Source organism: Antechinus flavipes, chromosome 3 (genome assembly GCF_016432865.1).
Source record: "Antechinus flavipes isolate AdamAnt ecotype Samford, QLD, Australia chromosome 3, AdamAnt_v2, whole genome shotgun sequence".
Taxonomy (NCBI): Eukaryota; Metazoa; Chordata; class Mammalia; order Dasyuromorphia; family Dasyuridae; genus Antechinus; species Antechinus flavipes.
In genome coordinates this window covers 170,694,272-170,711,313 of record NC_067400.1, presented here as the reverse complement: position 1 = coordinate 170,711,313, position 17,042 = coordinate 170,694,272, and the positions used below count along the sequence as shown (strand labels likewise).

The window sequence follows — 17,042 nt, the reverse complement described above, 5'->3', positions numbered from 1 at the left end:
CATAACCTATAACTTATACTCACCTTATATATAACTTATTATATAATCTCTCTTTTCCTTTAGCTTTTTTTAAACTTTTCTTCTTTTGCTCCTTTTCACTTTGTCTGGAAGTTTCTGGAATAGGGATCTTTTTCTTGAAACTTTAAAGACATATGGCTTCTACTCATCTCATAGTTTCTGCACATATAGTAAGTACATACTATGAGTATTCATTAATTCAATCTACCTTCAAGCTCCATCAATAAATAATTCTGAGAAATTATTGTTTCCCTTCAACTTCCAGGTTTGTGATAAATGGTTGGAGCTTGAAAGGAAAAAAGATTAGTTCTTGATTAAATTTTTAAAAAATTATATAAAATATTAAAAATAAATATTTATTTCTCTAGAACTGTTAAAAGATTGGTCTGCATTTGCATTATATCTTATTTTAAAAGCATTGTAGATAAAAGTCCAATAAAATGACACTTTTGAGAACAAAAGATTTTTATATTGGCAATGAAAATTCAACCTAGGCCCTATTGGACCAGCTGAGATGTTTAAAAACTTTTAAATATGGGATTCTTTAAGCCACCCCTAGAGGGCAGTAGAGAATTACAAATGAATTACTATCTCTCTTGACAGTCAAATAAACCAAAGAAGAAACAGCTTATTTTTTGATTTTTCCAAATAGAATTAAATCTACAAGTTCATTAACTTAGTAGGATATAAGGTATAAATATTTGTTGATCAGTTTATTTTTATTTTTTGACAAGTCTAATGCTGTAAAAATTGTCCCCAAATATCAAATATCAGTAGCTTTATTATAGAAATTAGAATTAGAAAGAATGAAGGAACATTAAAGGTAATTTATTCGAATCATATAATGTTATCAATAAGGAAGCTGAGGCTCAGAGAGGTCATGTTTTATTTGTATTTTGTAACTTTTCTTTATAAAATAAATTAACACATTAAATAAGCTTAGAACCTTTTTTGTAAGGCTTCTTTCTGAAGATCAAGACATAGTATGAAAGTAGATAGTTTTTCCTCAGAATTATTATGTAGCAGCATATTATATCATTAAGGCTATATGCAGATTCTTTGTAGTTTTTCCCTGATTTCTTATAATGGTGAAAGTGTTCATTGAATTTTGCATAGAAAAAATATGTAATATCATTCAGTACTTTGATATAACATTTTATCAGATTTATTTTTTGTTCTTGGTAATATCTGCACAAATTAACTTTTAAGTTTATTACTAAACATTTATTTTACTTTAGAAATATAACATTAGAGATGTCCTCTGTATTTTTAACTGAGGAGAGGTTTTGGCCCTAAGATGTGGCATATTTCTAAGAAAATGTATTATTACTACTTGACATTTTGAAATGATTTCAAAGAAGACATGTTGCTGAATTAACATTGGTTACCATAGCTTTTGAAAAAGAGGATCATTAGAATAGTTAAATGAGGCATGAATTCATGAATTATTGTGCCTTAATTTACATCAGCTTTATCTTATGGAACATCTAAAATAGCATAATAGGATGCACTCTATAGAATGTGTTGATTTTTCTCTTTAAAAATATTTTTATCTGAAGGAATGACAATAAGTTAGCCAGAGTAGTTGGTAACAGGACCTTGTATACCCAAAAAGGACAGAGAGTCCTTAGAGTAATAGTTGCTATCTACTAGCATCCATTTTTACTTTTGTATGTTGTATGTAGTTCCTCATAGAAAAAGAAAAGGCACCTGAATTGAAGAACCTTAGAGATGAAATTTTAGAAATTTTGGCCAAAATGTATACTGATCTCTAGGTCAGAAGAAATTTTCCATTTTACTCATCCATTAGAAATACTTCAAAAGAGTACCTGAAAACTATTGACTATAACAGAAGCAAAAACCCTAAAATGTGAATTACCCTGGGATTATGGAAAATGTTTTGTCATGAATGGAGAAATCCACTTAGAAATAGAGATAAATGCATATTTTCTGGATGGAAAAGCATAATAATATGATAATTTGGTGCTAGAAATGTACTTAATTAACATTTCAATATGAATGTTCTAGGAGGAGGTGAATAGTGAAAACATTGTTTACCAGTAACATTACATTTAGTATCTAGTACCTTCTTAAATCAATATATATTAAAAGAGAAGGAACAGTTCCAAAGATATGAACATACTTACATAAATCACTGACCTTGTAAAGTGTTCATTTCATTCAAATCTTTTTGATGTTTCTTTGCCTAAGACCCAAACCTTCTCTTTCCTCCTACCTCTACTTGAGTGGGCAAACTCACAAGAGAGAAAAGACAAATACAAAGAGATAGAGATAAATGCATATTCTCTAGATGGAAAAGCATAATAATATGATAATTTGGTGCTAGAAATGTACTTAATTAACATTTCAATATAAATGTTCTAGTAGGAGGTGAATAGTGAAAACATTGTTTACCAGTAATATTACATTTAGCATCTAGTATCTTCTTAAACCAACATATATTAAAAGAGAAGGAACAGTTCCAAAGATATGATCATATTTACATAAATCACTGACCTTGTAAAGTGTTCATTTCAATCAAATCTTTTTGATGTTTCTTTGCCTAAGACCCAAACCTTCTCTTCCCTCCTATCTCTAGTTGAATGAACAAACTTACAAGAGAGAAAAGACAAATACAAAGGGAAAAACACACAAGGACAGCTGACTGACCCACATAGTGACCCTGCTATGACATAGTCCTATCCAATTTGTTTGCCTCTGTCCTTGTAGTAGAGTAGGAAAAAACATTTGGCTTGTCATAAGTCTCAGGTTCAAATTTCTTTTTTAATGTCTGCTAATTTATTAACTATACAACAATGGGTAAGTCCTTTAATTTCTTTGCCTTATTTTCTCATCTATTAAACAGGAATAAAAATCCTTTTGACTTTCCACCTAATAGGATTATGAGGATCAAGTGATAAATTTGAAACTTATTTGTAAACAATAAATCCCTGTATAAATATAAGCTAATATTAGTAGACTGGATTAATTGGATGGAGAAAACCTTGGAATTGGGAAACTCTGGTTTCCTCTGACTTGTCATGATGATGGACTAATAATTAAAAATTTCAGTGCACTTAAGATTTTAAACTGTAGGTGAATCACTGATCTTTGATGGAGGGAATTTCCTTAAGAAGAGATCCTTATGCAGGTGAAATAACAGATCTAGATTTCTTCCTCAAGAAAGTACAATTAATAACTATTGATTTCACAGATAGAAATACTGCTTCTTGCAAGTGTGCTTGACCACATTATCAAGTGAGAGAAGCTGATGGTCTTTTCAGGGTTATTGACTATAATTCTTTCTTCCTCATAGCTCAGTTTTACAAGTCCATTTTCTTGGTTAACACTAAGCTTTTTTCCTCTTAGCAAAATACCAGTGCATAATGATAAAATATAAAGTGGGTAGAAAAATGACAGATGATTTTCATTTGTTAATGTACTTAGAGAATACTGTAAAATAATAATATAAATGTCCACTGCCATGCTTTTGCAAATGCTTCCCTTCATGCTTATAATTTACTTGCCTCTGCTTCCCAGAATCCTTAACTTCCTTTTGTGAATGAATGGATGAAAAGCATTTACTATATATCAAGTACTTTGCTAAATAGTAAGGATAAAAATACAGAAGTGAGTTATTCCCTGCCCTTGAGGAGTTCATATGAAAGTAGAAGTTTAGAGAAGCATACTTTGGTCTGGGAGGAGAAGTGTATAGGGCAGTTGATTGATATTCTCTTTTAGATGTAGTAATGGTAATATTGCTTTAATTATGGTTCCCAGAGCTAGAAGTGAAAAGACAGGGTAGGTATGCATTGGCAGGCTACTTGGCAAAAAGATGGCTGCTATGTGTACCATGTGAAGCATGACCTGATTTGAGTTACAGTGGGGTATGTGAATTTATACTCACTTACCATTAAGGTCCAACCTAGGTCCTCATGAGCATGCTCTCTAGAAGATTGGAGGTCTAGAGGATACAACAGCATGACTGATAGCAAAATGATTCAGTTGGATAACTGGATTTATAACACATCTGCTAATCTTCCTGGTAGGGCTTTCTTCTTATATTATCTTGTCTCTTGTATATCTGTTGCAATTCCCCTAATAGAACCTCCTTGAGGGCAGATGCTTTTTCATTTTTATCATCATATTTTTAGCACTAGCATATTGCCTTATACACAGTAGGCACTAAATAGTATTTGTTGAATTGAATAGCCCACCTAATATTAATTGATCCCATGGAAACAAGAAGTGATTTAAAATAATGCAATAGGGATGGCAGAATACAATTAGTTCTATAGGAACAGTGTTTATAAGTGTTACAAATAGACATACAACTCAGTGATATTGTCATCTTATGTAAATTCATAGGTTGGTTTTGGTTATAATGCATCAACAGTGTAATTTACTAAATGACACAGCTGGGAACATTATATGGATACAGCTATATGCTTAGAGGATAGTTAGCTTTGTGTTATGGATTATGAATATGAAAAAAACATAGAATGTTTATAATTGTTTGTATATAGTATTTCACCTCTTATGTTTTAGTAAGGGAGTCAGCTGTAGTAATGAAAAAGCATTGATGTGTAAGTTAGAAGACCAGGCTTTGCTCCTGCCTTTGGAAATGATCTTAGATAAGTCACTTCATCTTTTTATATCTCAGTTTTTCCCACCCTAAGAAAATGAAAGTATTAGTTTGATGAACTCTAAGATGGGTGTCTGTCTGAGATTTTGTAATTCTATGAAACACTTAAAAAATCTTCTTGAAAATAGTCAGTATATGTATGGATATGTAACATATATTGTATTTAACAGATTCTTTAACATATTTAACATATATTGGTCTACCTGCCATCTTGGGGAGGGGATGGGGGGGAAGGAGGGGGAAAATTGGAACAAAAGGTTTTGCAACTGTCAATGCTGAAAAATTATCCATGATATATTTTGTAAATAAAAAGATATACATATATACGCATATATATAAAGAAAATAGCCAGTATAGTCTACACTATTAATTCTAGACTCCTTCTAAATAGATATTCCCATACCTAGTTAGGCCTTTGAATAAAATAACTTTCTTCCATCCATTATCAAACTCTTTCCTGTGGAGTTCATTAGAAGTGATGTCTTTTCTTTCTTGCTCCTCTGCTTTGTTTTTCTAAATATGTATATGATAAATATAATTTTTTTTGAAGAATATGCATATATTTTTATTGTTCTATCTTTGTGTATGTTGAATATTTATAGAATTCTGAATATTTACTTTATGCCTGTGTCTCAGTGTTTATATGTCAAAGATTATAAACAAGAAGGCAAGCAGTGACCACATCTCTTTTGTTGATTATACACAAAATTCAAACTATCAGCATAGCAAAATCTCTGTAGGGATACTTAATCACTTCCTTCAGAAAGTTGGTTTAAAAATAGTATATTTCAATAAACAAATATTTTACATATATGTTCATAGTTTAGTTGTATATGTATGAGGCTATTAAGAAGTCAAACAAATTTAAGTATTAAAATTTATTGTACCTGTTAAACTAGAATTCACAACTGATAAATCAATCTTCTTTAAACTTATTTTTGGATTTAATATAGATTATGTAGTGCATTGGGGAAATAGGACAATGATTTCTTAAATGCTTCTATAAAGAAAATGTAAGTGTGTATGTATATGTATGTATGTGTGTGTGTGTGTGTATATATATGATTATTTGAATAGCTAATAAAGAATTGGGCCAGTGGATTTAAAAAAAAATGTCAAATTGACCCATTTTCTTGTAATTATTACTCTAGTGGATTTATCTTTGATTTGATCCATCACATACTTTAGTGTAACATAATATGCTGTTATGGTCTTTATACCAGAAATTAACAGTGGTGAGCAGAGAACTGCTGCTCAGTGGTGACCTTCAAACCTTTTGATGGTTTTATAATCGTATAAAGAATAAAAGCAGACTCTGAACTCATCCTTAACCTATTTCAAAGGTTCATATTTCTCTCAGGTGGCAAGGTCATTTTTCAGTTCCTTGAAGAAATGTCATTTTTATCTCCAAATAGCTAAGGGAATAGTAAATGTTTCATGCACAGTAGGTATACTAATTGTAAAGAACCTATGAAGTAGGGCGAGTGTTTGTTCAAGGAATTGGAGCATTATTGGTATAGGATTTTAATAACTAAATATTATGTATAATTTTATTTTGTTTCACTTATCTTTTAGACTTGAGAAACAGTACTTCTAGTCCTAAGAGATCATATGACATTATTTGATTAGATGGTCAAGCTATTATTCAACTTGTATTATACATAAATTTATTATAGAGAGGTCTTTTCTTTTTTAGAAAAGGGTAGCATTATACTTGTGATTCCTTGACACATAAGGGAGAAGGACATTATAGTGCTGGTTTTAAGTGCATCTGAGTTTGGTGTTTAACATATAAATTCTTTGCCTTCTTTTACAGAGTTCTCTGGGGTGCTGCATCAGTGTCACATTCTGGCATCAGAAATGGTCCATTTCATTCATCAAATGCAGTATTATATTACTTTTGAGGTATAATTTAACCATTCCATTTTTTTTTTGGGGGGGGGTTAAGAAGGTAAGGTGTTGTGCTAGTTATATATGACATAAATATCTTAAAAAAGGGTTATTTTGTCTGATTTAAAGGGATAGAGAATGTACAGTTCAAACAATTCTGATTCTTCCTCTCCACATTCCCAAGGTACTTGAATGTTCATGGGATGAACTTTGGAACAAAGTCCAGCAAGCTCAAGATTTGGACCACATCATTGCAGCTCATGAGGTGTTCTTAGACACTATTATCTCTAGATGTCTGCTGGACAGTGACTCCAGAGTAAGACTTTTCAGTTCAAATTTTTTTTTTTTAAAAGATGTGGATTATGCTTGCTTTCTTTGATTTGTACTACATGGAAAATTGTAGAATCACTTCTATGCAGCTACATTAATAATAATTAAACATTTTTACTAAAGTTTGATTTTCAAGTTACACTGTTACTGAACAGCAGTGGAACAATAGTACTGAAACAAGAAGAATGTGCTCTAAAATAGATATTAAAATGGTAAAGAATAATAATACCTATTCATCTCCTAAGTGTAATAATAATATCCTATTATATTGTTCAAAATAGAAAAAGGATGTTTTAAGTTTAGTTTCTTTGATGGACCAATTAATCATAAAGATGGTTTTGAGTTAGGAAGGGCAACACTAGAACAGAACAACTTAAAATAACAATACTAGAGCAAAACAAAATGTTATCTGTATTAGAATTTAGAAGACTATTATAAGTGCATCCAGAATCTATTTCCATGTTATAGAAGATATTTATTTTCAGATTCCATTTTCATTCTTTTGATGACTGTTTTATCTACTTTCTTCATCTTTTCTCATTGTCAGCATTTTTGATATGGGGCTTAGAAGTATAGAATTTGATTAAGATATTTATAATAAATATCTATGATTATGTCAGAGTAATTACTTCCTCCACAAAAACAAATTGAAAACCCTCCTCTATCTTATTGATAGTCTTCATGAATTGCTGTGGCTAAGTAATTGATCACCCTAAAGCTACCCTAATAACAAGCCTTTCTAAACTTAAATAGATTGTATATTTTATATTTATATGTTTACATATATAGATAGATAAATATATGTATGTATGTAGTATATATGGATTGGATATAGTATCACTGGGCCTGTTCTTGAAACTTTTTAATTTCTGGCATGGGACATGCCAGGCTTTGCGTAGTACCATCTCGTCACTATGATAAAGCATCATAGTAGTAGGAAGATATAATCTCTAAGATAACTTCTTCACATTCAAATAAAAAAAAAAAAAGGCATACCATAAAACTTTTGGTCAAGTCTCTTAAATTAAAAAATTTTTTTAATGTTACCTTCATTTACAAATGTCTCCTTTTTCCCTAACAAAGATTAAGAAAAAAAGAAAAAAATATTTCATTAAAACTACTCAACACATCAGTATATGCTTTATTCCACCAATAAAAGTACCCTGTTTTTGAGAAAGAAAAGAGAGTAGTATGTTTTCTTATCTCTTCTTTGTGCTTGTTCATTCCAATGCTTCCCCTTTCCCTTCATTTTTCTCTCCTTTTTCCATCCTTCCTTCCTACTTCCCTCCCTCCCTCCCTCTTTATCTCCTCTATTTCTCTATTTCTTCTTTCCCTACTTTTTTCTCCTTACCTTCTTTTTCTTTCCATTTACATTATTGTAATCTCTACGTCTATTATTTTGCTGCTCATCTTATCTAAGTTCTCTAAAATATGGTTCATTTATCTAGCATGATTTAGATAATAGAATATTCTGGCCCTATGAATTTACTTGTTAATAAAACTAAGATAATTTTCAATGAAATTCTATAACTCCAGAGTTTCTTCCTTCATTAATAATATAGGATCCTACCTTTAGGAAATCTCTAATATGCACAGTTGGTTTGATTTATAAATAAAGTGAAAATCAGTGGAGTAGTAAATTTGTGACTGAAAATGATAAATCTCAAGATGATTCAAGATCTTTTTTAGATTAGCTCTTAGATTATTAATACAAAAGAATTAAAAAATTTTTGAGACATGTTGACTAATATCTTTCCATTGTGTACAAAAAAGATGTCATGAGAATGTTTGCTGAATTGTAAGTATATACCAAATTTCCCAGATCTATTCTAGTAATTTTATCCAAAACAAGGATAATGAGATTATCCTATCAAAGGTTATTTTTGTTATATTTGTCCCAGTCTATAGTGATTACTTTCAAAGTGTTCTTCAAGATGTGGCTCAAGATGGATGAGATGTTCTTTTTTCAAAATGGTCACAAATATGCCTTCCAGAATTTTGTCAGGAAATGAGATTAAGGTTACCATCCTTCATTTTGAAAAATCTAATTTCTTCACTTTTTTGAAAATAGGGATATTATTTACTCATGCATAGTTCTTCAGTATCTCTTTTTTCTTTTCTTTTTTTTTTTTTTTGGAAAGATCATAGATAGTGACTGCCATAATATTTCAGCAACTTGGAATATAATTCTTCTAAATTTAGTAACTTGAACTCTTGGAAGGCTGTTAAGTACTCTTTTAGTATATCTTCCTGTCTTGAGCATTATTCCTTTTCTGGTGTGAAGATCATTATTTTGGATAGGGTGCCTACCACAGTGATTAGTACATAGTAGGCCTTTGATAATTACTGCTTGCTTGATAGAAAAAAAAATGGAAGAAAATAGTTCAATATCTTTTTGATATCCATTAGATTCTTCTCTCCCCCAGTGATGATTTTAGTCCTACTTTGCTCTTTATCTTGTGGACCCTAACATTTTGTTAGATTGCCATTGATATTCATCAGAAGTCTCAGCTTATGCAATGCTTCAGCATTCCTGATATAAATATTATCTCATTCTTTGGAATTGAAAGTTTAAGTTGACCAGTGAAGTTATTATATTGTCATATTTCAAAAACTCTTTTTCTCTTCTTAGAATATATCTTCAATTTGTCAGAATTTCACATTTAAGAGCATCTCATCTACCTTGAGCCATATTTTCTTAGATAATCTTTGTCTATGAGATCCTAAATATTCTTTCTTAGATTCTTATCTTCTGAAGAGTTTAGCAAATGAGTGAGACTATCTTGGACATCAATCTCTGATGACCTGTCACAAATTCTAAGATGGAATGGTCACTTCTTTTTATAATTTAAGTCATTTCTGTTTCAACCAATTCTTCCTTATTGATCAAAATCAAGTATATTATAGCACTTTGTTGTTCCCTTTCTGCCTCCTGAAAGATAAAATAATCATTAAGACAGATTGAGAATTTGTTAGCTGCCTTGATTGTAGTTGAGAAAAAATGTCTAGATGGTTGAAACCCCATCACCGGAATAGCTTGTCTCCATATCAACTTTTTCATCTGCTTAGGAAATCATGTTCCTAATGAATTTAGGAACCTAAACCCTTTGTCCTGGTGCTTTGCAGTATACAGTCCACCTGACTTCTTTCTGCAACCCACAACATAATGCTTTTATAGACATATTAGTCACTTTGTCAGTTAAGCTATCAGGCTTAGTTATATTTTGGAGGGTATTTTGGCATCAACTTGGAGATCTCAGGATTACTTCTTTGCCACAGTAGCATGTATGGAGGTTTTAGTAAAATGACAACTGATAATGCTTTTTTATTCTTAAGTGAAACAGTAATATCCTATTGTTTAAAATCGAATAAATGTATTTTAAGTCTACCTTCTTTGATAAAATACTCATGAAATGAACATTCATCCATTAATATTAGAATCTCTTCCAAAGAAGAGATGTTATAACATATCCACAGGACTAATTTAGCATTCCCAAATGGAAAAAGAATTGTAGATGAGATGTATTTATTTTTGTATCTTTGAAGAAGCTATGGACATTGAAGCTCTTAGGATTAGAATACCATTTCATGGAGAGGGGACAAGGTGGGTATACAAATAACATGTGAGTTCTGTAAACAATAACAAAAACCCTACTTTTTATTTGCTAATGGCTTTGGGTAAATTTAAGAACATTTCCCTTCAGATAGGTATGAAGCTATACATGTCTAAAAGCCCAGGATTCAACAAAAATAACCAACACTTCGAAAAAAAAGTTGGTGTGTGTGTGTGTGTGTGTGTGTGTAAATATATTATTTCAAACCCATAATTTCCCATATCTACAATAATGGGAAATAGTCTTCTTTCATGCCGACTTTGTCCATTAGATTAAATTGTCCATTAGATTTCACAGCATTTTCTTATTTTTATTCTTTCTATTTACATTGTTGTAATCATTGTATTGTGCTTATTTCATATAAGTTCATGCTTTTCTTGCTACATAGAAATAATCATTCATTGTTGCTTATAGCTACATAATATTACATTATCTTTGAGTATTGTAATTTTAAAAATTCTAAGCCTAAACATGAAATAAAATCATTTGCATATACATGATGGAATAGAAAAAAGACTTTACATGAAACTGTTGCTGTGTGTCATAACTTGCTTTTCTTTAAAATGTGTAATAAATTCACTTTGTAATTTGTGTCTTGCTTGTGATTCTTTTCTCCCTCATCCTGCCTTTTGCATGGTTTTAAAAAAAGTTGCTTCGGTGGCCCTTTTTTTTTTCCTTTTTTTGTTTTTTCTGTTAACCTATACCTGTCTTTTTTCTTCTACTCTACTCCCTAGGGTGAGGGGTATGGGTAGTATTGGTAAGCACAACAAAAAGAAAAACAAAGCTTTTGTAATGTATATAGTAATATGTATTGTCCATGTTCAAAAATATATTTTCTTTTCTCCATTTTTACATCGTCTTTATAACTACGGTGTCAATAGCAGATAGCATAGTTCATTATCAGAAGTTGATCATTGTGTTGATCATGCCATCCCCCTATTGACAAAGTTATTTTTCTCTATACTGTTGTTATATATTATACTTCTGGTTCTTTTCACTTCACTCTGTATCACTTGTGTGATTTCCCAGGTTTCCCTGAAATCATTCATTTGTTATTGTTTATTCCATTACATAAACAATATGTTTAGCTATTGCTTAATTGATGGGCACCTCTTTAGTTTATAATTTTTTTGTCACCACAAAATGAATTATTATAAATATTATTGTATATGTGTCCTTTTCCTCTTCAATTTCTTTGGAGTATAAATCTAGTAATGATTTCATTGGATAAAAATAAGCACACTTTAGTTACTTAGGGGGCATTATTCTAAATTGCTTTTCAGAATAGTTGTGTGTATCATTTCACAGTTCCATTAATAGTACATTAATGTGATTTTTTTCACAGCTTCTCCAGTAATTGCCTTTTTTACTTTTTTTGTCATCTTTGCCAATGAAATTTCAATGAAATGAAACTTCAGAGTTGTTTTTATTTGCATTTCTTTAAGCATTAGTGAATTGGGATATTTTTCATATAGTTGTTTAATAACTTGGATTTTGTTTTCTTTGAAAAATGCCTGTTCATTTCATTTGATTGCTTATTTACTGGGGAATGGGTCTTTTTCTTTATGATTTGAATCAGTTCCTTACATGTCTTAGATAAGAGATCTTGTCCTTGACCTTGAATAAAGAAACTTGGTGCAAAGATCTTTTCCGTATTGCTTGTTTTTCTGCTGCTTTAGCTGCATTTGTTTTGTTTATAAACTCTTGAATGACCTCTTCCCTTACTCATAATTGTGAAAAATATTTTTTCCCCTTGCTCTTCAGATTTTCATCTTTTATGCCATCTATTTAGAGCTTATCTTGGCATATGATGATCTATACAAGATTTCTGTTAGACTGCTTTCTATTTTTCCTGGCATGTTTTGTTAAAAAGCAAATCCTTTACCCCAGTATTGAAACTCTTTGGGTTAATCAGATACTAAGCAACTAGGGTTATTTGCTTCTTTATGTTATATACCTAATATGTGACACTGATTGACCTGTCTCTATTTTTTAACCTATACCAAATCATTTTAATGATTACTGTTTTGAAATATAGTTTGAGATCTAGCACTGCTAGACCCCTTTCTTTTCTACTTTTTTCATTATTTCACTTGAACTTCTTATTCTTTTCTTTCTACATGTTTTTTTCCTAACTTTGGCATAACAAGTATCTGTTCCCTCCCCCGCTTTTTTTTTTTTTTTTTTTTCAATTTGTATAATTTTGGAATTAACTATTTTTTTGTATGACAGAATTTTTTGGTAAATTTATCTGATCTTGGAGGTTTAATTTCACAAGTCCATTTATGATTTGTTAAATTTCTGTTGCTGTTGGTAATGACTTATTTAAACTCAGTTGTTCTGGTAATCTGGGTATTTTATGATTTTGTAGACATTTATCCATTTCATCTAAGTTATTCATTTTGTTGGCATATACATTTGTCAAAATAGTTTATTTTCCTTTATTTCTTGTATAATTGTTTTAAATTCTTTTTTGTTTTTAAACACAGTTTGGTGTACATCTCTTGGTACAACAAGTGTGTCCAACAATGACTGGCTGTTTATCTATTTTATTAATTTTAAAAAAATCCTATTTAATTTTTTTCCTTTCAATTTTATGAAAGTTTGATTTTTTTAAGAGTTTCAACTTGAGTATTTTATTATTTTTTGCTTTGGTCATTTTCTAGGATTTTGAAAATTGGATATTAAATTCATTTATTTGTCTTTTCTCTCTTCTTTCCCTTTTGTTGATGTCAATATTTAAGAAAAAAGAATATAAGGTACATGATGATTTTTGCTACTTGTAAAAATGAACCTTGAATCTCTTACTTTCTCAGGTCCTTTTAAATCAACTTCGAGCTGTATTTGATCAAATTATTGAACTTCAAAATGCTCAAGATGCAATATACAGAGCTGCTTTGGAAGAACTACAGAGGAGATTGCAGTTTGAGGAAAAGAAAAAACAGAATGAAATGGAGGTATAATTTGAAATCGCACTTCAGTTTTTTAGGATTTTAGGGCCTTCATTGGTATGGATACTTTATACTGATGCAAATTGCAGCTCTTCTTAGTCTCTGAAATTAATAACCCTTCATAGATTTTGGGAGTTACTATGGCTGAAAATCTTTATGAATGGACTTTGAAAATAAGAACTTGATTCTAAAAGCCATGCCATGTGGCAAATTCACACAAGCATGTATAAATGTAATGATATTTCCTGCTAAAATTTTTGGTCAACAATTCTTTATCATATTAAACTAAAAGCAAACAAACTCGAAATAACTACAATTCATCCTGTTCGCAATTCATCTTTCAGGAATGGATATAAACTTTATTTTGTATACTGTGAATTACATTATTAACATAGAAAGCTGCATGATGGAAGTGAATTTAATTTTGGCATAGTAGATAGAGAGTATAGGGTATGTATAATATTGAAACTTTTTATGCTTATTATACCAACCTGAATATTTTCCCTCTTCTCTTCCCACAAGTGTTGCCTTTGGTAAGTCTGAGTTCTAAAAACTATTAAAGGAAGTTTGGCTATCTGTCAAAATACCTTTCATATTTTATTGTGTTTGGTATGATGATAATAAAATGATCCCTTTTGTCTGGGTTGATGGTTCCCTGTGAAACTCATTCAAATGAAGTGGATTTGCATAAATAATACAACTAGACTTGTTTAGAATACTTTGCATAACCATACTTAGGACATAAATATGTATGTAGTGTGAGGGAATTTGGTAGTAGTGGTAAGACCAAAAATTGAAGTTAGAAGGTTAGGTGTAGAGTTTTGACTTCAACATGTTTTTGAGCCTCAGATTCTTCATGTGAAAAATAGAGATGATAATATTTGAGCTAACAATATCTATTTTATACAATTATGAAGAAAATGCTCAAACACTATCTAAATATTATTTTAGAATTGATAAATTGAAATCTTTTGAAGATATATGAAGACATATAAAAGATTATAAACTGTGTAATAATAAGTAGTGTGACAAAAAAGTGAAGTGTAACAAAATGAGTCATGGTGACTGTTTATTCATCACTTTGACTCTTCTTATTGATACCAATTAGAAGTCTCCCAAAAGGGCCTCTTCTGTATATTATCTCTCTAGAACTGTGATGTCTTTACCTTTCTCTTCCTTTTCCTTCTCAGAAATCCTTCAGAACAATTATTAAAAAATTAAGTACAAATTTAGTTTACCATGCAAAGATGATAAGTGAATCTGTTTAGCATTAGCACTTATGATGCTGTGGAACTCCATAAAATTCCATAAAGATCTCATAAAGATCCTTCCCAGTCTCTGGGTGAGGCATGCCAGCAGGATCTCTTCCAACAATGTAAAAATTAGCTCCTGCAACCATTCGTGAACTGCAGTGCCATTGGATCTCAGTTTGTCCGGCATACATCATGGGTGATGGAAAGATGGCCACCACTGTGTTTTCAGAATTCAGGATTCCCTCTTCCAATACTGCAGCGTGCTGTTTCATCTGCCACATCAAAGGAACATCATCATCTTTAGTCCAGCCACCAAGAGGATGTAGAAGGAGAATTGGGTGCTGGTATCCCCTTTCCAAAAGTTGTTTATGAGTGTCCTGCATTAGCAGAACATGTCCGTTGTGTACTGGGTTGCGTAATTGAAATGCAAAGACAGCATCAGCATTCATCTCTTTAAATTTTTGTTTTAGCTCATTGGTATTTGACTTTTCTCGTCATTTCTTTTTCTGGGTTAGGAAATCATCCAGCTTAGGTTCTGGAAAAGAACAGACTTTTAGTATTTCTTGCTCTGTATCCTAAAAACAGTGCATGGTTAAGTTTGCTAATATACATTACAATTAACACTAGACAAGAGCAACACAGTAGCCAAAGAGTTACAGCAAGTGTTAGCTTATAGTGTTTAGACGTTCTGATCCAATGTGTCAAGCTACTGAAAATTGGGCCTTATTTTTATTATCTTCCTCTTTATCCATAACTGCTTCTTTTAGATCTTGTCTAGAAGTTAGGCTGAATGTAATGTTGACTCGACAAGAATCTGTATTAATTTTCTAGGTTCTCCTTTAATCTTTGTTGAATATAGAAATTTCTGGCCTAGGGGCAGGTATCTTTTCGGTACAATCTCTCCTAGTGGACTTTAGGCAATAAACTTTTCTTTCACTAGGTTTGCTGGTCTTGAACTTAGAAAGAGCCTTTTCTTCTGCCAATTCTTAAATGAATGTGATTTTTCGATTTACTATTTGACTTATTATGGTGATTATTTCTTGGGATCCAGGTATGCAATATGACTCCTTATCTGAAGGTCTCTCTACTATGGTTTTTATTTTGACCTCAATCCTATTGCCTTTATTCCTCTTTTTTTGGTTGCTCTATCTAAAATAAAATTTCCCTAATTAGGTTGGTAGTTAATCTCCTTTCTTTTTCTATAGAAATTAACATTGGTTTCTATGGCCTGGGATATTCAGGATTATCTTCCAAGCCCTATCTGAATCTTACTTTTCCCAAGCTGCTCCTACCATAAGATTCTCTTTCAGACTAAAAGTATTTTTGTTTTGACTACCTTTTTAAGCTGACCCAGCCTGACAAACTTTTTCCAGAGTCTATGAGTTCTGGACACATGCACCAACATGCACAACTCCAACAACCTCAATGTATTCAATTTACTGCACAGCACATTGACTCATTTGCCCATTCCTTCTCAGGTGAGGGATCCACTCATATAGAAGATCAATAACATCAACAACAAAACCAAACCGTAGTCTATTAGGTAGATTATAACAGAATATTTTCCTAAACTAAAAGGGCAAAGATATCAGCATACCTTAAGATCATTAGCTCACTAATTACACTAGCTGATTCCCTTTCCTCAAATCCCTGACAACAGTCCTTAAGTTGTACCCCTTCTCCCACTTTGATTTCCTATTACTTCACTTTTTCTCCTTTTGGAAATCTAGGTATGCCATTCCCACTCTTTCCCAACACTTAAGATATATTTTTTTCTTTTTTATCATAGCTTTTTGTTGACAGAACATACACATGGGTAATTTTTCAACATTGACCCTTGCAAACATTTTTGTTCCAACTTTTCCTTTCCTCCCTTCCCCCTCTCCCATAGATGGCAGGCGGTCTCATATATGTTAAACATGTTAAAGTATAGCTTAACTACAACATATGTGTACATATTTATACAGTTCTATTGTTGCACAAGAAAAGTCGGATTTAAAAAGAAGGTAAAAATAACCTGGGAAGAAAAACAAAGATGCAAGTAGTCCACACTCGTTTCCCAGTGTTCTTTCGCTGGGTGTAGCTGGTTCTGTTCATCATTGATTAATTGGAACTGAATTGGATCCTCTCATTGCTGAAGGTAGCCACTTCCATCAGAATGGACTCTCATATAATATTGTTGTTGAAGTGTATAATGATCTCCTGGTTCTGCTCATTTCACTTAGCATGAGTTCATGTAAGTCTCTCCACGCTTCTCTGTATTCATCCTGCTGGTTATTTCTTACAAAACAATAATATTCCATCCATAACATTCATATACCATAATTTACTCAATCTCCAG

The 17,042-nt window shown here is 31.4% G+C and overlaps 1 protein-coding gene across 1 annotated transcript in view; it reads left to right on the top strand.

The window, feature by feature from the left end:
* Positions 1-17,042, top strand: part of TUBGCP3 (tubulin gamma complex associated protein 3) — a 155,724-nt gene that overhangs the window by 124,875 nt on the left and 13,807 nt on the right. The window contains exons 18-20 of the mRNA XM_051984219.1: positions 6,480-6,568; positions 6,738-6,869; positions 13,314-13,454. Coding sequence (XP_051840179.1) covers positions 6,480-6,568; positions 6,738-6,869; positions 13,314-13,454 — 362 coding nt within the window. The remainder of the gene's footprint in view (positions 1-6,479; positions 6,569-6,737; positions 6,870-13,313; positions 13,455-17,042) is intronic.